The sequence below is a fragment of the Anomaloglossus baeobatrachus genome, chromosome 8, assembly GCF_048569485.1.
Source record: "Anomaloglossus baeobatrachus isolate aAnoBae1 chromosome 8, aAnoBae1.hap1, whole genome shotgun sequence".
NCBI classification, from domain to species: domain Eukaryota; kingdom Metazoa; phylum Chordata; class Amphibia; order Anura; family Aromobatidae; genus Anomaloglossus; species Anomaloglossus baeobatrachus.
In genome coordinates this window covers 106,052,707-106,073,476 of record NC_134360.1, presented here as the reverse complement: position 1 = coordinate 106,073,476, position 20,770 = coordinate 106,052,707, and the positions used below count along the sequence as shown (strand labels likewise).

At 46.5% G+C, this 20,770-nt stretch overlaps 1 protein-coding gene across 4 annotated transcripts in view; it reads right to left on the bottom strand.

Annotated features, from left to right (window-relative positions):
- SERHL2 (serine hydrolase like 2) overlaps positions 1 to 20,770 on the bottom strand; it is a 206,762-nt gene that overhangs the window by 102,449 nt on the left and 83,543 nt on the right. For all 4 annotated transcript variants that reach the window (XM_075320901.1, XM_075320904.1, XM_075320902.1 and 1 more), the window contains 4 exons: positions 20,059 to 20,100; positions 19,741 to 19,760; positions 15,951 to 16,025; positions 7,548 to 7,648 (listed from right to left, as the gene is read on the bottom strand). In XM_075320901.1, the coding sequence (XP_075177016.1) occupies positions 7,548 to 7,648; positions 15,951 to 16,025; positions 19,741 to 19,760; positions 20,059 to 20,100 (238 nt within the window). The remainder of the gene's footprint in view (positions 1 to 7,547; positions 7,649 to 15,950; positions 16,026 to 19,740; positions 19,761 to 20,058; positions 20,101 to 20,770) is intronic.

Here is a 20,770-nt window from a genome sequence, read left to right as displayed (position 1 = left end):
CATTATGTTTTGAGGGTATTTCTCTGCTAAAGGCACAGGAATACTTCACCGCATCAATGCGACAATGAACGGAGCCATTTACCGTAAAATCCTGAGTGACAACCTCCTTCCCTCTGCCAAGAGATTAAAAATGGGTCGTGGTTGTGTCTTCCAGCACAACAATGACCGAAAACATAAAACAGGAGATACAACGAGTATATATGCAATAGAAATATTTTTATTAATATGAAAGAGACATACGCAACATAGCATAGAATATTAAAAACAACTACCAATAATCAAGGGGGGCACATGATATAAGGTGTAAAAAGTTGTCAAGTTTTGTCAATGTATAGGCCTGATTCAGGACAGATTAATAAAATATGTAATAGGACTGAGTCCAGATATTCAGTCCATATGTGTCTGTCTCTAATAGTCGTGAAAGAGGTAAGGCCACCATGTACACATAATCCAGTGCAAAAAATTCAATAATGCACTGAGACTTGACCCATATAAGTCTATCACCAATAGCCGTGGCAAGAGTAAAGGCCCCGTCACACTAAGCAACATCGCTAGCAACATCGCTGGTAACGAACAACTTTTGTGACGTTGCTAGCGATGTTGCTGTGTGTGACATCCAGCAACAACCTGGCCCCTGCTGTGAGGTCGTTGGTTGTTGCTGAATGTCCTGGGCCATTTTTTAGTTGTTGCTGTCCTGCTGTGAAGCACAGATCGCTGTGTGTGACAGCGAGACAGCAACAACTAATGTGCAGTGAGCAGGGAGCCAGCTTCTGCGGAGGCTGGTAACCAATGTAAACATTGGGTAACCAAGAAGCCCTGTCCTTGGTTACCCGATATTTACCTTCGATACCAGCCTCCTCCACTCTCACTGTCAGTGCCGGCTCCTGCTCTGTGCACATGTAGCTGCAGCACACATCGGGTTAATTAACCCGATGTGTGCTGTAACTAGGAGAGCAAGGAGCCAGCACTAAGCATTGTGCGCTGCTCCCTGCTCTGTGCACATTTAGCTGCAGCACACATCGGGTTAATTAACCTGATGTGTGCTGTAACTAGGAGACTGGGGGCTGGTCACTGGTTGCTGGTGAGCTCACCAGCAACTCGTGTAGCCACGCTCCAGCGATCCCTGCCAGGTCAGGTTGCTGGTGGGATCGCTGGAGCGTCGCAGTGTGACCTCTCACCAGCAACCTCCTAGCAACTTACCAGCGATCCCTATCGTTGTTGGGATCGCTGGTAAGTTGCTTAGTGTGACTGGACCTTTAGGCCAATCAATTAGAGATATAGGGACATAACACAAGATCAAGGATGTACACAAACTCAGTCAATGCATGTTAGCTGCTAAGAACCATACCAATAAATAAGCACTATACAGGACAGAGAGCTATACAAATTAGCAAGACTAAGTCTATATATCTGTCACTAGTAGTCGTGGGAGAGGTAAGGACAATTGCAAACCGTATTGAAAAAGACCAAAAGAACAGTGTTGCAACAAGAGTAACCCAGTCAAATGAAAATAGATGTCAGGGTTATAAAGTGCAAGTGCATACAACTATGCCGGAATCCAAAGGGACTCATGTGCAAAGAATTGCGGTCTTATACAATACAGTGCAATAACTACAAGGACAACACCTAATACATGAACAGTTACAAAATGCACATACACCACCTTGGTGGTGATCCTGTTCCTTGTGGGTATGTGCATTTTGTAACTGTTCATGTATTAGGTGTTGTCCTTGTAGTTATTGCACTGTATTGTATAAGACCGCAATTCTTTGCACATGAGTCCCTTTGGATTCCGGCATAGTTGTATGCACTTGCACTTTATTACCCTGACATCTATTTTCATTTGACTGGGTTACTCTTGTTGCAACACTGTTCTTTTGGTCTTTTTCAATACGGTTTGCAATTGTCCTTACCTCTCCCACGACTACTAGTGACAGATATATAGACTTAGTCTTGCTAATTTGTATAGCTCTCTGTCCTGTATAGTGCTTATTTAATAGGTATGGTTCTTAGCAACTAACATGCATTGACTGAGTTTGTGTACATCCTTGATCTTGTGTTATGTCCCTATATCTCTAATTGATTGGCCTTACTCTTACCACGGCTATTGGTGATAGACTTATATGGGTCAAGTCTCAGTGCATTATTGAATTTTTTGCACTGGATTATGTGTACATGGTGGCCTTACCTCTTTCACGACTATTAGAGACAGACACATATGGACTGAATATCTGGACTCAGTCCTATTACCTCATTTTATTAATCTGTCCTGAATCAGGCCTATACATTGACAACCCTTGACAACTTTTTACACCTTATATCATGTGCCCCCCTTGATTTATTGGTAGTTGTTTTTAATATTCTATGCTATGTTGCGTATGTCTCTTTCATATTAATAAAAATATTTCTATTGCATATATACTCGTTGTATCTCCTGTTTTTTGTATATTGTACGAGTAGTGCATGCACCCTGTCGGGGTACATACATACCGACAGCGTGCACACCATATGGCTCATTTATTGGGAATTGTTCTCATAATGACCGAAAACATACAGACAAGGCAACAAAGGAGTGGCTCAAAAAGAAGCACCATTAAGGTCATGGAGTGGCCTAGCCAGTCTCCAGATCTTAATCCCATAGAAAACGTATGGAAGGAGCTGAAGCTCCAAGCCAAGCCACAGCCTCAAAATCTTAATGATTTAGAGATGATCTGCAAAGAGGAGTGGCCCAAATTTCCTCCTGATATGTGCGCAAACCTCATTATCAACTACAAAAACGTCCTACTGCTGTGCTTGCCAACAAGGGTTTTGTCACAAAGTAATAAGTCTCGTTTGATAGAGGGATAAAATACTTATTTCTCTTTTCAAAATGCAAATAAATTTATACAATGTGATTTTCTGGATTTTATTTTTGATATTCTATCTCTCACTGTTAAAATTAACCTACTCTTAAAATTATAGACCAGTAATGGTGAACCTGTGGCTTGCGTGCCAGCCGGGGCACGTAGAGCCTTTTCTGCTGGAACGCGCGGTGTCACATCATCATGCCGCTTTGCACTGCTGGCAGTTCAAAGTTGTGTTGGAGCGGAGGAGACATTTCTCCTTGCTCTGACACTCCTCCTCTCCTAGGTCGCAGGTCTGTTGCCTACGAGACAGAGGAGCGTCAGTAAGCTGCGCCGGTGTAATGACGTCTTCTGGCCACGTGGGAAATGAGGACCCCGCAGCGCGCAGTGGTGGAGCGGGTGCTAGAAGGTGAGTTGTTGTGTGTTTGTTTTTTTTTATTTTTTAACCTGTGTGCGGCTGTGCCAAGGAGGGGGGGGGGGGGGGGCAGTGCCAGGATGGAGGAAACATGAATGCCAGGGTCGAGGAAACAAACATGCCAGCATGGGGGAAACATTCATGTCAGGATGGAGGAAACATACATGCCAGGATGGGGGAAACATGCATGCCAGCATTGGGGAAACATGCATGCCAGCATGGGGGGAAACATGCATGCCAGCATAGGGGGAAACATGCATGCCAGCATGGGGGGGAAACATGCATGCCAGCATGGGGGAAACATGCATGCCAGCATGGGGGAAACATGCATGCCAGCATGGGGGAAACATGCATGCCAGGATGGGGGGAAAATGCATGCCAGGATGGGGGAAACATACATGCCAGGATGGAGCAAACATACATGCCAGGATGGAGCAAACATACATGCCAGGATGGAGCAAACATACATGCCAGGATGGAGCAAACATACATGCCAGGATGGAGCAAACATACATGCCAGGATGGAGAAAACATACATGCCAGGATGGAGAAAACATACATGCCAGGATGAGGGAAACATGCATGCCAGGATGGGGGAAACATACATGCCAGGATGGGGAAACCATGCATGCGATGATGGAGGAAACATACATGTCAGGATGTGGAAAACATGCATGCCAGGATGGAGGAAACATGCATGCCAGGATGGAGGAAATATACATGCCAGGAGGAGGAAACATACATGCCAGGACTGGGGAAACATGTATGCCAGGATGGAGGAAACATACATGCCAGGGCCGAGGAAACATACATGCCAGCATGGGGAAAACATGCATGCCAGGATGGGGGAAACATGCATGCCAGGATGGGGAAACCATGCATGCCAGGATGGAGGAAACATACATGCCAGAATGGCGGAAACATGCATGCCAGGATGGACGAAACATGCATGCCAGAATGGAGGAAACATGCATGCCAGGATGGAGGAAACATACATGTCAGAATGGAGGAAATATGCATGCCATAATGGAGCAAACATACATGCCAGGATGGGGGAAACATGCATGCCAGGATGGGGGAAACATGCATGCCAGGATGGAGGAAACATGCATGCCAGGATGGGGGAAACATACATGCCAGGATGGGGAAACCATGCATGCGATGATGGAGGAAACATACATGTCAGGATGTGGAAAACATACATGCCAGGATGGGGAAACCATGCATAAGAGGATGGAGGAAACATACATGTCAGGATGGAGGAAAACATGCATGCCAGGATGGAGGAAACATACATGCCAGGGTGGAGGAAACATACATGCCAGAATGGAGGAAACATGCATGCCAGAATGGAGGAAACATGCATGCCAGAATGGAGGAAACATACATTCCAGGATGGAGGAAACATACATTCCAGGATGGAGGAAACATACATGCCAGGGTGGAGGAAACATACATGCCAGAATGGAGGAAACATGCATGCCAGGATGGAGGAAACATGCATGCCAGGATGGAGGAAACATACATTCCAGGATGGAGGAAACATACATTCCAGGATGGAGGAAACATACATTCCAGGATGGAGGAAACATACATCATAAACATAAAGTGCAATTAAAATCAGAATGCTTGATGCATATACCTGGTCCTCAGGAGGGCCCCAGGACCAATTCCCTACTGTCTCCCTTCCTGGCCGTGGAGGTTGGTACCCTAATTGTATTACGCAGTGGTGCTCCCGCTCAACGTGGACTGGCCCTTCAGACTCTACACTGAACACTTCTCAGTGCTGCTATTCTGTGTATGGGCCCTACAATATACACAGTGAGATTATCACACAGATATACTGAGGGATGCCCATATGTAGATCTTTACAGAATGATATACAGATACAGATTACAGATAGCACCTCATTGGAGGACATCACGCGCCACTGCGTAATACAATTAGAGTGCCAACCTCCGCGGACAGGAAGTGAGACAGTAGGCAATTGGTCCCGGGGCCCTCCTGATGACCAGGTATATGCATCAAGCATTCTGATTTTAATTGCACTTTATGTTTATGAGTTTTGAAAATTAATAAAGTTTACTATTTTATGTTTTTTTTTCCTGATTTGGTTTTTGGTCAATTGATACCCCTTGAGGCATCTTTTTGAGGTTGTGTAGGAAACATACATGCCAGGATGGGGGAAACATACATGCCAGGATATGGGAAACATGCATGCCAGGATGGGGGAAACATACATGCCAGGATATGGGAAACATGCATGCCAGGATGGGGAAAACATACATGCCTGGATGGAGGAAACATACATGCCAAGATGTGGAAAACATACATGCCAGGACGGGGAAAACATACATGCCAGGACGGGGAAAACATGCCACGATAGGGTACATTTACCAGGAAGGGGAACATTTACCAGTATGGGGGGAACATGTCGGGATGGGGTACATTTACCAGGATGAGGGAACATGTCGGGATGGGGAATATTTACCAGGATGGGGGAACATGCGGGGATGGGGAACATCTACCAGGAAGGGGAACATGCCAGGAAGGGGGGAAATTTACCTGGATGGGGGTACATTTACCTAAATGGGGGTACATTTACCAGGATTGGGGAACATGTACCAGGATTGGGGAATATTTGGGATGGGGTACCTTTACCAGGATGGGGGAACATGTCGGGATGGGGTACATTTACCAGGATGGGGGAACGTGTTGGAATGGGGAACATTTACCAGGAAGGGGAACATTTATCAGGATGGGGGAACATGCTAGGAAGGGGGACATTTACCAGGATGGAGGTACATTTACCTGGATGGGGTACATTTACCTGGATGGGGGTACATTTACCTGGATGGGGGTACATTTACCAGGATTGGGGAACATTTACCAGGATGGGGGAACATTTACTAGGAATGAGGTACATTTACCAGGATGAGATACATGCTGGATGGGGGAACATTTACCAGGATGATAAATATTTACCAGGATGGGGAATATGCTGGGATGAGGTACATTTACCAGGATGGGGCCATGATGGGGACAAATATACCAGAATGTAGGAAATATATATATCAGGATGTGGAACATGTTTATGAGGAAGTGCCCCAGGAAGGGGGACATAACTTCACAATGAAGGGGGAGGGTAGCAACTCGTACGTCTTTATGGGATTTCAAGATGTTCAGACTTTGAAATGTAGATGTGGTGTGGATTACAGGGTGAAATCTCATTGCATTCCATGCTAAAATCGCTGTCTAATATGCTGCAATTTTTTCCAGGAAGATCAATCCAACTGCTGTGTCTGGAAAGGGCAGTGGCTCAGCTTCAATGTGTGGTAAGCATACATGAGCATGATGCCCCCTGCTGAAGAGAAGACTGCAAAGGTAAGATTAAAATCAATTATTTACATAATAGGATTGGTTGGCACTTCGGAAAAAAAATTGGGTTTAGGTCTACAGTTTGGGCACTCGGCCTGTAAAAGGTTCGCCATGATTGTTATAGACTGTTCATGTCTTTGTCAGTGGGTAAACTTAAAAAATCAGCAAGGGATCAACTACTTATTTCCCCCACTGTATATACCAGGATGAAGCCATAATGGAGAAATATATACTCATATATACTCGGATGGGGACATATATACCAGGATGGGACCATGATAAGGACATCTATACCAGGATGGGGCTATGATGGGGACATATGCCAGGATGGGCCAGGATGGGGACATAAAGTATATACCAGGATATAGCCATACACCAGGATGTGGCTATGATGGGGACAAATACCAGGATGGGGTCATGATGGAGACATATATACCAGGATGGGGGACATATTTATCAGGACGTTGCCCAGGATGGGGGACAGTACTACACAATGAAGGGGAAGGAGGGGGCGTCAACCTGTATGTCTTCATAGGATTTAGAACACTAAAACAGCCCATACATCTGACCAACATGTGTGGGGGGGCAGGCTCAAACATTGCACCAGGGTCCATCGGACTCTGGTTATGCCACTGGTTATATAGCAAATCAAGTGTATGTAGCCAACATTTCTGATGACTGCAACTGCAAGTCTTAGCAGCGGCCAATACACAAGGCCCAGAGCTGAAGTGTACAGTGTCTGCATCTAGCCCTATGCAGAAGATGATAGCAGCTGATCAGTGGGACAATCTGATATTGATGTCCTATCCTAGGGAGAGGTAATCAATATCAAATTAGCAGCACCCATTTTATTGCCTGATAGAACCTGATAGTTTTCCAGTAGAGGAAATTAGATAGAAACTTTTGCTCACCTTTGCAAGGCTCCTTCTGGCGTATAAACCTTTGTTCCATTTACATGCTCTAGGCGAGAGTAATGGATGATTGTCTTTCTTAGGTGGTTCAGTATTAATTCCTGAAAATGGAAATCACAACATTTAGCATCTTCTTTATTTAAAAAAAAAAAAAATGGCAGAAATTTCTGTGACCTATTAATTCGCCCTATTCATCTGTATAATTTATTTAGTATACTTTTTTATATATACACACACAACACATTTCAGAGGGAGGAAATCCAAGCAAACATGGAAAAAAAAAAACATTAACTCTGTGCAAATGTGTGGAGTTTGAGCCTAAAGGGGGCTTTACACACTGCGATATCAGTAATGAGATATCGTCGGGGTCACGGTGGCTGTGACGCACATCCGGCCTCGTTAGCGAGATCGCAGCTTGTGACTCCTCGGAGCGACCGTAAACGAGGGAAAAAAAAAAAATCGGTCATGGAGAGGTCGTTCTAAAACAAAATATCGTTTTCTGCCCAGTAGCGATGTGGTTCGCCGCTTCTGCGGCAGCACACATCGCTGTGTGTGACACTGCAGGAGCAACAACCATCACCTTACCTCCATCCACCGGAAAAGGAGGAAGGAAGGAGGTGGGCGGCATGTTCCAGCCGCTCATATCCTCTCCTCCTTTTTTATTAGGCGCCGGTTCAGTGACGTCGCTGTGACGCCCACTGAACGGACCTTAGAAAGGAGGCGGTTCGCCGGTCACAGCGACGTCGCAGAGCAGGTATGTGCGTGTGACGCTGCCGTACAGATAATGTTCGCTACGGCAGCAAGCACCACATATCTGCCGTACAACAGGGGCGGGTGCAATCGCGCTCGACATCGCTAGCAATTGCTAGCGATGTCACAGCATGTAAAGCCCGCTTAAGACCCCTGCACTGCCAAGCAACATTGCTAACCACTGAGCTACTGTGTATGCATGTAGTAGGAACACTTCAGATTTATTTTGTTACAGAAATGTTGGCACAAAGTGTCCGTGTGTGAATAAACCCACTGCTAGATCCACTAATTCTTTATTCAAACAAGAGTATCACAACTCCATTCAAAATACATTAAAGGGAATCGGTCACCAGGTTTATAACAGCTAATCTGAGAACAGCATAACATAGGGGCAGAGATTCTGATTCTAGCGATGTGTCACTTACTGAGCTGCTTAGTGTGGTTTTAATAAAATCACTGTTTAATCAGCAGGACATTATCATTAGAGGACTACTTGGCTGCTGTCCGGTAGTCAAGCATATTCATGAGCTCTGTATAACTGCCAGATCTGCAGCAGAGAAAACATTAATTTTATCAAAATAACAGCAAAACAACTCAGTAAGTGACACATCACTGGAATCAGGGTCTCTGTCTCTACATTAAGTTGCTCGCAGATGGGGGAGCAAAAACCTGGTGACAGATTCCCTTTAAGTGCCAGAAAGAAGATTGTATCTGTTCATGAATAATCAGTATACTATTTGGGGGGTAAATGTCGTATTTCCATTACCCTGACAAGCTTGAAACAGGTAAGGAAAAGTTTTAAAAATAATGGACAGAACATTGTGGAGGGGGAGAGGTCATGGCCACCCCAACAAACATTTACTATAATTTATGCCAAGAAGTAGTGTAAATTATAATACAAATGTATGGATTTGATTTTTAAGCACACTCACAGCAAGTGTAATGCCATTTTTACTGTATTCTGATATGTATGTAGATAGACAGACACTAACAGTTTTAGACAGGTGTGGGAAAAGCGTTGCAAAGTAGGAATGCAGAGTCTCAGTGTATCTTAAGTGATGTATATGTAACGTGTAATGAAACGGAAACAGCTGTGTTGAAGGCTTAAAACTGAGTGAGTAACATCGAGACTCTGCTGCTAAGGTGAGGTTGTGAAAGACAGATTCATGTCACAGATCATACACAATGGCAACACTGAGCACAGCAACAAGACACAGGGTAGTTATACTGTACTAGAAGGTGGCCCGATTCTACGCATCGGGTATTCTAGAATTTACGTATTGTGTAGTTCATGTATGATTTTTGTTATATATATAGATGTTGTTGTGTGTAGTTACCAAGTGTTTGTGTAGGGCGCTGTACATGTTCTGAGTGTCGCGGGGGGTGAGAGCGGTGTTGTATGTGTGTTGCGTGTGTTGCGTTGTTTGTGGAGCGCTGTGTGTCTGTAGCGTTGTGTGTGTGTGTGTGTTGTGCGGTTTGTGTGGGTGTGGTGTGTTTTGGGGGGAGGTATGTTTTGAGCAATGTGTGTGTTGTGCAGTATGTGCGTATATTTGTGTGTGCAGCGTTGTCTGTGTGTGTGGGTGTCTGTGTAGGGCGTTGTTTGTGATTCCTAGTGTGTGTGTGTTGTGCAGTGCGCGTGTGTGTGTGTGTTGGGGGGAGGTGTGCACCTCCCATCGTGCTCCATCCCCCATGCTGCGCACCCCCCATCGTGCTGCATCCCCCATGCTGCGCACTCCCAAACGTGCTCCATCCGCCATGCTGCGCACTCCCAAACGTGGTCCATCCGCCATGCTGCGCACTCCCAAACGTGCTCCATCCGCCATACTGCGCACTCCCCATCGTGCTGCATCCCCCATGCTGCGCACTCCCAAACGTGCTCCATCCGCCATGCTGCGCACTCCCCATCGTGCTCTATCCGCCATGCTGCACACTCCCAAACGTGCTCCATCCGCCATGCTGCGCACTCCCAAACGTGCTCCATCCGCCATGCTGCGCACCCCCTATCATGCTCCATCCGCCATGCTGCGCACTCCCAAACGTGCTCCACCCGCCATGCTGCGCACTCCCAAACGTGCTCCATCCGCCATGCTGCGCACTCCCAAACGTGCTCCATCCGCCATGCTGCGCACTCCCAAACGTGGTCCATCCGCCATGCTGCGCACTCCCAAACGTGCTCCATCCGCCATGCTGCGCACTCCCAAACGTGCTCCATCCGCCATACTGCGCACTCCCCATCGTGCACCATCCGGCATGCTGCGCACTCCCAAACGTGCTCCATCCGCCATGCTGCGCACTCCCAAACGTGCTCCATCCGCCATGCTGCGCACTTCCAAACGTGCTCCATCCGCCATGCTGCGCACTCCCAAACGTGCTCCATCCGCCATGCTGCGCGCTCCCAAACGTGGTCCATCCGCCATGCTGCGCACTCCCAAACGTGCTCCATCCGCCATGCTGCGCACTCCGAAACGTGCTCCATCCGCCATACTGCGCACTCCCAAACGTGCTCCATCCGCCATACTGTGCACTCCCCATCGTGCTCTATCTGCCATGCTGCACACTCCCAAACATGCTCCATCCGCCATGCTGCGCACTCCCAAACGTGCTCCATCCGCCATGCTGCGCACCCCCTATCATGCTCCATCCGCCATGCTGCGCACTCCCAAACGTGCTCCACCCGCCATGCTGCGCACTCCCAAACGTGCTCCATCCGCCATGCTGCGCACTCCCAAACGTGCTCCATCCGCCATGCTGCGCACTCCCAAACGTGGTCCATCCGCCATGCTGCGCACTCCCAAACGTGCTCCATCCGCCATGCTGCGCACTCCCAAACGTGCTCCATCCGCCATACTGCGCACTCCCCATCGTGCACCATCCGGCATGCTGCGCACTCCCAAACGTGCTCCATCCGCCATGCTGCGCACTCCCAAACGTGCTCCATCCGCCATGCTGCGCACTTCCAAACGTGCTCCATCCGCCATGCTGCGCACTCCCAAACGTGCTCCATCCGCCATGCTGCGCGCTCCCAAACGTGGTCCATCCGCCATGCTGCGCACTCCCAAACGTGCTCCATCCGCCATGCTGCGCACTCCGAAACGTGCTCCAACCGCCATACTGCGCACTCCCAAACGTGCTCCATCCGCCATACTGCGCACTCCCCATCGTGCACCATCCGGCATGCTGCGCACTCCCAAACATGCTCCATCCGTCATGCTGCGCACTCCCAAACGTGCTCCATCCGTCATGCTGCGCACTCCCAAACGTGCTCCATCCGCCATGCTGCGCACTCCCAAACGTGCTCCATCCGCCATGCTGCGCACCCCCCATCATGCTCCATCCGCTTAGGAGTGCGCAGCATGCCGGATGGTGCACGATGGGGAGTGCGCAGTATGGCGGATGGAGCACGTTTGGGAGTGCGCAGCATGGCGGATGGACCACGTTTGGGAGTGCGCAGCATGGCCGATGGACCACGTTTGGGAGTGCGCAGCATGGCGGATGGACCACGTTTGGGAGTGCGCAGCATGGGGGATGCAGCACGATGGGGAGTGCGCAGTATGGCGGATGGAGCACGTTTGCTCAGCCTCTCTCCTTCCAGCCTCCCTCAGCATCAGCCCCCCCCTCCCAGCCTTCCCCAAGATCAGCCTCTCTGCTCCCAGCCTCCTCCAGCACGCCGTGCTCCTCTGCCGACACTCACCCACACCCGATCGCATCCACTCACCCACACAACCGATCGCATCCACTCACCCACACAACCGATCGCATCCACTCACACACACAACCGATCGCATCCACTCACACACACAACCGATCGCATCCACTCACACACACACCCGATCGCATACACTCACACACACACCCGATCGCATACACTCACACACACACCCGATCGCATACACTCACACACACACCCGATCGCATACACTCACACACACCCGATCGCATACACTCACACACACCCGATCGCATACACTCACACACACCCGATCGCATACACTCACACACACAGACACTGACGATATTGCACATACGCGCTGATACTCACAACATCCGGGGATATCACATGCTTCTGGCCATGTGATCCTCCGTCAGGTCCTGGAAGCTCACAGCACAATATCGCCGCCGAGAAGCAAGCGATATCCCAGGATGTTGTGAGTATGTGGATGCGATGTGATGTGTGTATGTGAGTGAGTGTGATCTGATTTGTGTGTGTGTATGTGTGTGCTGTTATGTTATGTATGTTCTGCAGCTGCAGGACCTTGATGTGTGGATGCGATGTGATGTGTGTGTGAGTGTGAGCCGGTGTACACTGGTAACTATGATACACATCGGGTAACTAAGGGACCTTAGTTACCCGATGTGTATAATGGTTACCAGCTTTCACGGCCTCCGTTAAGATCCCAGCATCGCAAGGTTATGTCTGGCGCTGCCGGGATCCTGACGGAGCCGGTGTAGAAGCAAGCGATATCCCAGCATGTTGTGAGTGTGTGGATGTGATGTGTGAGAGTGAGTGTGAGAGTGAGTGTGATCTGATGTGTGTGTACTCACCTGGGAATCGGAGCCCCGTGTCAGTTGGGCCACAGCGAGCGTGCATTGCGTGAGGGGGCGGGGCCTGCAGAGAGCCGGGGCGAGAGGCCAATCCGTGTGGGGGGGCGGGGCCATGGCGAGCCCAGCGGCCAATCAGCTTTGTGTCACCGTAAGGACACAATTTCGGAGCATGACAGACAGACAGACAGATAGACAGACAGACAGACAGACAGACAGAATAAGGCAATTATATATATAGATTAGCTAGGTCTCTTCTAGGCAGGGGTGGAATTCAGCAGTTTCTGTCCGGTTCGGGCGAATCGGTTGTTAAAATAAGAGCCGGTTCGCAGAACTGGCAAGAATTGGTGTCCGCGACCCGGTTCCCTGTATTCATTTGTATCGGCGTCTTTAAGACACCGATACAAATGAATCCCCGTACCTCCATGCACACCGCACTTCCAGGTTCAGTGGAGCCTGTCAGCGTCAGTATGCAGAGTGCCGCGGAGGATGTCGGAGGAGAGGCCGCCGGCACTTGGAGCAGGTAGGCGCTATGTGAGCCGAAGATGCAACTCTACAGGGCAGGAGACCACATGGGACGGGAGCCTGCAGGGGAGTGGAAGCCTCATGGGGTGGGAGCCTGCAGGGGACTGGAGACCACATGGGACGGGAGCCTGCAGGGGAGTGGAGGCCACATGAGGTGGGAGCCTGCAGGGGAGTGGAGACCACATGAGGTGGGAGCCTGCAGGGAAGTGGAGGCTACATCAGGTGGGAGCCTGCAGGGGAGTGGAGGCCGCATGGAATCGGGGTGGGAGCCTGCAGGGGAGTGGAGGTCGCATTGGATGGGATCTGTGTGGGATGGGATCTGTGTGGGAAAGGTTGTCTGTTCCAATTTGAGCAGGGTTCCTTTAGTAATAATTTTCAAACATTGTAGAAATATTCTTTCATACAATATGCCAAGTAAATAACTGACTGACAGTGACTGAAACAACTGGTACTCGATAGGAAAGTGAAGGTATAGGAAGAGTAAGAAGGGGAAAGTTTTTATTATTAATTACTTGTATTTTGTGGTTGAGGAAAGTCCATAAAAATGGGTGTGACTAACAAAATGGGGTGTGGTTACAGAATGGGTGTGGTTTCAAATGGGCGGGGTTTATAGAGAACTTGTTAAAAATTTGAATCCCACCCCTGCTCCCAGGTAAAGATTTCAAAACAGATGGGGGGTTTGAGATGTGCTGTTAATTCTCTTTTGAAAAAGCACCAAGAAATGGGCAATATTTAGGGGCACTTTGCACACTACGACATCGCAGCTGCGATGTCGGTGGGGTCAAATCGAAAGTGACGCACATCCGGCGTCGCAGTCGATATCGTAGTGTGTAAATCCTTTTTGATACGATTAACGGGCGCAAAATCGTCGTAATCGTATCATCGGTGTAGCGTCAGTCATTTCCATAATTTGGAAATGACCGATGTTACGATGTTGTTCCTCGTTCTAGCGGCATCACAGATCGCTGTGTGTGAAGCCGCAGAAGCGAGGAACATTTCCTATCTGCGTCCTGCGGCTCACGCCAACTATTCGGAAGGAAGGAGGTGGGCAGGATGTTTACGTCCTGCTCATCTCCGCCCCTCCGCTTCTATTGGCCGCCTGCCGTGTGACGTCGCTATGACGCCGCACAACCCGCCCCCTTAATAAGGAGGTGGGTCGCCGGCCAGATCGACAATGCAGGGCAGGTGAGTGCATGTGAAGCTGGCGTAGCGATAATGTTCGCTACGCCAGCTATCACCATGATATCGCAGCTGCGACGGGGGCGGGGACTATCGCGCTCGGCATTGCAAGCATCGGCTTGCGATGTCGTAGTGTGCAAAGTGCTCCTTAGAACATTAAACAAAGTTGTCAGCCAAAGTAACTTAGTGCAGCATATGAAAGACACATCATGCTTTTTTGTCCATCAGTGCCTTCAGATGACAATTGGAAGCAACCAGTGGAATCCAGGTATACCCATCTACTTGTCAGAGAACTCTGATAAGAAGTGACTTAATTATGCATAAAAACATAAGAACTAGGTGCAGAAAAGTGGCAGCAGGTAATCTGGACTGAGGAGTCAAAATTCTAAATATGTGGCTATAAACAGGCAGCTTGTATGCCACAGGCAACAAAGAAGCAAAGAAGACATCTGGTTGGCTCCAAATTTATTCTGTAGCAGGACAATGACCCCAAACATACAGCCAATGACATTAGGAACTATCTTCATTTGGCTACACAGAGCCCTAATCTCATCAACTCTCTCTGGGATTACATGAAGACACAGAAGGATTTGCACAAGCCTCATACACAGAAGATCTGTGCTTAGTTCCCCAAGACGTTTGGACCAACCTCTGTGCCAAGTTCCTTCAAAACCTGTGTGTAAATCTACCTAGAAGCACTGATACTTTTATGGCATTCTGAAGGTAAAAGGTCAATCTACATCAAATAATTATTTTTTTTTAGATTTCTCTTGTTCATTCTCTTTGCATTTTGATAATTCATAAAAACAATGTAAACACTTTTTTTTTTTTACTTTGTAGCATTTTCCCAAAACCTGTCTAAAGCAAAATGGAGGACATTTTAATATCCGCCCTATCTAAGAAGGATTGGAGTGACGCCTTGACCTCCGTGCAATATGTTTCTCCAGCAAATAATAACAATCTAATCCATATGTACATAATGAATCAATGCCTACACCTAGTAGGTTATATAAAATGGGTAGCTCTAGCAATGCAGATTGTGATAGGTGTGGGGAAGAGGCAGAAGATTTTGTACACCTGATGTGGAATCGCCCACATGTTGCAGACTTTTGGAAAGAGGTCAAAGCTACCCTCATCAAGATAATACAATCCCCTGGACCATTCTGCCCCAAGGTGTGTTCATCACAAATCCTTGATGAGGAGACGTGGCCTCACATTCCCAGTAAAATAACAATTAACCAGCACATGTTATTTGAGCTCTGCAGGGCATAGTTCTTCCATTATTATTCTTGTACATATATGTATAACATGACAACTGGGTTTTAAATCCCTCCTTTCAATATCATATGTTCTTACATAGCCTTCTACTATCTGCACAGTGGGTGAACAATGCTCTATGTGGGAACTTACAGAACTGACTGGGAAAAAGCCATAAGAATCCAGGAGTATTAGAAGCTGAACAGTCTCAGGAAACAAGGAAGCAAACTGTAAAATAAAGAGGAATAAATAAAGGTAGATGTAAAAGGATTGACTCAACTCCTCAAAAAATGTGTCTCCTATTAAAGTGAGCCAATCATCAGGATTTTCATATATAAGCTAAAGCCAGTGCTATACTGGTACTATCAGGCTGATTCTCTACATACCATTAGGCTGGGGCCACATGGGGATTACTGCGATCCCCTCACATGATACTCGGCTCACGCTGGCAGTACAGCAGAGCCGAGTGTCATCTGAGTGTCCCTGCAACTGAGGTCTGATCGTGCGAGCGGACCTCAGCTCCGGGGGGGCGGGCTGACACTGAGGAGGGGCGGACTGGCGCTGCGGAAGGGCAAGTCGATACTGCGGAGGGGAGGGAGGGATTTATCTCCCTCTCTCCGCCGTAGCCGGCTATTGCCATTCTCGCACTGCACTCACGGTACACCGGTGTACCGCGAGTGCAGTGCAATTTTTCTCTCGTCCCATTGACTTGAATGGGTGCGAGAGAAACAATGATCGCATTACAATCGCAGCATGCTGCGATGGTTTTCTCGGTCCGATTAGGGTTGAGAAAATAATTGCTCATGTGTGCTGACTCACAGGCTAATATTGGTTCGAGTGGAGTGCGATTTTTTATCGCACTCCACTCGCGCCGATTTTCATGCAGTGTGTCTTAGGCCTTAGTGGTCAGCTCGGATGTTTAGGCTTTCAAATGCAAGAAAGTGAAGTTTAAAAATTTGTCAGACATGTCAATCGTTTTTGCCATTTGGGTTTTGCACTACAAAGCAGAGTTTTTGCCAAATTTCTGCCACAAAAAGGCTGCAGTTTGAACTGCATAGTGGGGTTTAGAAACCCAAATTCCCATAGACTAAGCTTGAAAAGCAGAACACATCCATTTTGGCATTAAACGCTGCAGTTGAAAAAGCAGCAAAAAAGCAGGTAAAAAGCAGGTAAAAAGCAAAGTGGGGTCTAAGGCTATGTCCGCACTTTGCTTTTTACCTGCTTTTTTGCTGCTTTTTCAACTGCAGTGTTTTAATGCCAAAATGGATGTGTTCTGATTTTCAAGAAAAGTCTATGGGAATTTGGGTTTCTTGTCCGCACTATGCAGTTCAAAATGCTGCCTTTTTGTGGAGAAATTTGGGCAAAAACTCTGCTTTTCAAAGAAGCAACATGTCAATTGTTTTTGCCATTTGCGTTTTGAACTGCAAAGCAGAGTTTTGGCCCAAATTTCTGCCACAAAAAGGCAGCATTTTGAACTGCATAGTGCGGACAAGAAACCCAAATTCCCATAGACTTTGCTTGAAAATCAGAACACATCCATTTTGGCATTAAAACGCTGCAGTTGAAAAAGCAGCAAAAAAGCAGGTAAAAAGCAGGTAAAAAGCAAAGTGAGGACATTAGCCTTAGTGAGTTTTGATTCTATGTATTTCACAGCATCAGAAACGCAGCGTCTTACAGTTACAACAAAGTGGATAGGATTTATAGAAATCTCCTGCCCCCTGCGCTTTTTATATACTCAGCATAAACTGCCTGGCGTTTTATGTGCAGATTTTCCCCATAGACTTGCATTAGATTAATCTCACACGTGTTTTTAGTGCATTTGCTCTGCAGAAACACATAAAAAAACTCATATAATCCACACATGACTGTATCAATAAAGTTTTGCCATAGCCAATTACCAGGATGTATCAAAATAAAGCAGCTTTATTAAAAATATGACAACCAGCAAGAGACAAAAAACAACGTCACAACCATGGAAAAACGCATGTAAAAAGGCAATTAGCCTTTACATAATAGGTGCAGAAATTCTGCAACATCAAAGACTCACAAATAGGAATGTAGCCTTAATAAGTTTTTGGCCTCTAAGGCTAGGTTCACACTTCCGTTCTTTTGCATCAGTCCCAATCCGTAGCCTTGAGGAATTACGGTATCCTGCAAAATATTTTGCAGGAATCCTGCTTTTCCCCATAGACTTCTATTAGTGACAGATTGTGACTGATGATGCTGCGTTGCATCCGCTGCGTCGCGGTCATTCGTTTTTTAACTGACCGCCGGGCGGGAGCAACGCAGCCTGTAATGTTTTTTGAGCAGCGCGATCCGTAGGATTTTGCTGCGCATGCGCTCTCTGGCTCCCTGCCCCCGTAACCAGGATAAACATCGGGTAACCAAGCAATGCGCTTTGGTTAGTTACCCGATATTTACAGTGGTTACGGGTGCAGGGAGCCCGCGCTAAGCGGTGTATGCTGGTAACCAGGATAAATATCGGGTAACCAAGCAAAAAGTGCTTTGCTTATACCCGATATTTACCCTGGATACAGTGTGCAAGGAGGCCGACACTTCCCTACTCGGCTCCGCCCCCTCCCGCACTCCGCATGTGTACACACTCACACACTCACTTGTCCCCAGCCCTGCAGTCCCCAGCTCCACGGCCCCGCTCGGCTCCGCCCCCTTGCGCTCCACACCCTCCCGCACTCCGCATGTACACATGCATGTAGACACACAAACACACACACACACACACACACACTCTCACTCACCTGTCCCCAGCCATGCAGACCGCGGCACTGACATCCTCAGCTCCGCCCCCCGAACTCCGCCCCCAGCACACAACGGAGTCCGACAATGAAATTCTTTTCTTTGTCATCCGTTGTCATCCGTTGTACAACGCATCAGTCACATGTGACTGATGCAAAACAACGGAAATGTGAACTTAGCCTGAGGCTAAGACCGCACTTTGCGTTTCCACCTGCGTTTCAGCTGCTTATTAGGTCCGTTTTGAACTGCACCTTTTTCATGCCAAAAGGCATGCGTTTTGATTTTCCAGCAAAGTCAATGGTAAATGTTGATTTTCAGACCGCACTTTGCGTTTCTAAACACTGCGTTTAATTTGCATATTTTGTGGCAAAAACCATGCGTTCAAAGAAGCAGCATGTCAATTGTTTTTGCTATTTCTGCAGCGTTTTGCTAACATTGAAGTCAATGAGAAGTGTCAAAAAGCAGAAAACATCTAAATTCCAGCGTTTTACATGCTTTTAAGGTGCAGAAACACTGCGTTTTTTACTTAAAAAACACATGCTTTTCTCATATTAAAATAATGGAATAATATGTCCTTTTACACACACACATAGTCCGACAATTAAATTAGTGAAAATTATGATTTTATTGCTATTTTTGCAATAAATTTTATTAATCCGCTATATTTTCAAGAAATTTAACAAATTTCATTGTTAATTTAAAAATTATATCCGTTTCTTATTTTTTTCTCTTTTATCAGTCTGTTTGACTATTTAATCTTTATTTAGCAGTGTCTTGATGTTCAAAACGCATCTGTCAAAACGCAAGGGGAAAAGCATGTAAAAAGCACTGAAAACGCATCTTAAACGCGGTAAATACGCATGCGTTTTCAGCGCTAAAGTTCTGAAAAAGGCAACTTTGGTCAAATCAATTAAACCCAAAATGTGCGTTTAGAAATGCAAGTAGGAGAACGCAAAGTGCGGTCTTAGCTTAAGAGACGTCTGACTGTAAGAAACACTGTGGCCTTAGACAAGAAAAACAGGAAAACATATTTTCCACATTTCTGAAATCATGGCAAAAGCATTGCAGTTTTTCAAAAAAAATTGAAAACCATGGAAAAATATAGCACTGCAAATGCAAATCATGAAACCACTGAGGGATGTACCAGTGTAACAGCTTCATTCATACAGAAATGATGGAACTGACTTACCATTCCGCCAACAACACCACCTGCAGGAAAACACAGAAAAGATCATTCCAGTCCCTAAATAGTGAGTCCTCTCCATCTCAGATATTCAGGCATACTGCAACAAGCACAGGCTAAAACAATATCCTTACACTATAATGAGTACAAGTCAATGAGCATGACAATTACTTATGTACTTTTACAAAGGATATTTTATTAGTTTGATCATTCACATTTATGGCTGTTAGACAAACGTAGTTTGGTCATTCACATTTATGGCTGTTAGACATCAGTAGTTGTGTCATTCTTAGTATACACTCAAAGAACATAGTAAATTCTCACCCATACTGTGAGCTATTATTGAGAACTTCTGCCAACCTAAAGCTGGGGAAACAGAATTAAAAAATACAATTATATGTCAAAAAGATACTATTGCTAAAAGTAAATAAAGAGCAAAGTATAAGAAGGGGACTGACATTGCCTCAATTCACACATCTTCAATATTACTGCCAAAAATTGCATAGTGCAGAATTTAGTTATCCCTACTAACAATACACACAAAAAATAAGGAAGGAAGTTATCTAAAGCAGGTCATGCATACTAATTAACAAATAATGCACCTTTTTTTAAATACATACTTTGGTTGATTATGTGGCTATAAAAGACATGCTGATTTCCCCGTTAGGAAGCCATATTTGTGGCGATACGTGAAGGTTTACCTCATGCCCCTTATTCATCTTTGGCAGTTTGCCTTGTTTGTTTGTTTTTTTTGCAGTATTCACTTTGGTAATATTTATGATAATTGATATCCTAATTGTTATAGCAATTATAGGTATACAGTACTTTATTTGGTTTATTATTATCTTGGACCTTCATATATTGCACACATTTTTATTTGCACTTGGACTTTTAGGCCCTGTGTGCACTAGAAAATGGAATTGTCTTAAGAAAATTACACATCCTCTGAAAGATTACCGTACCTACGGTAAAAAAAACGCAGCAAACCGCACCCGAAAACCGCCCGCGGTTTGTCGCCATTTTACCGCGGTTTTGC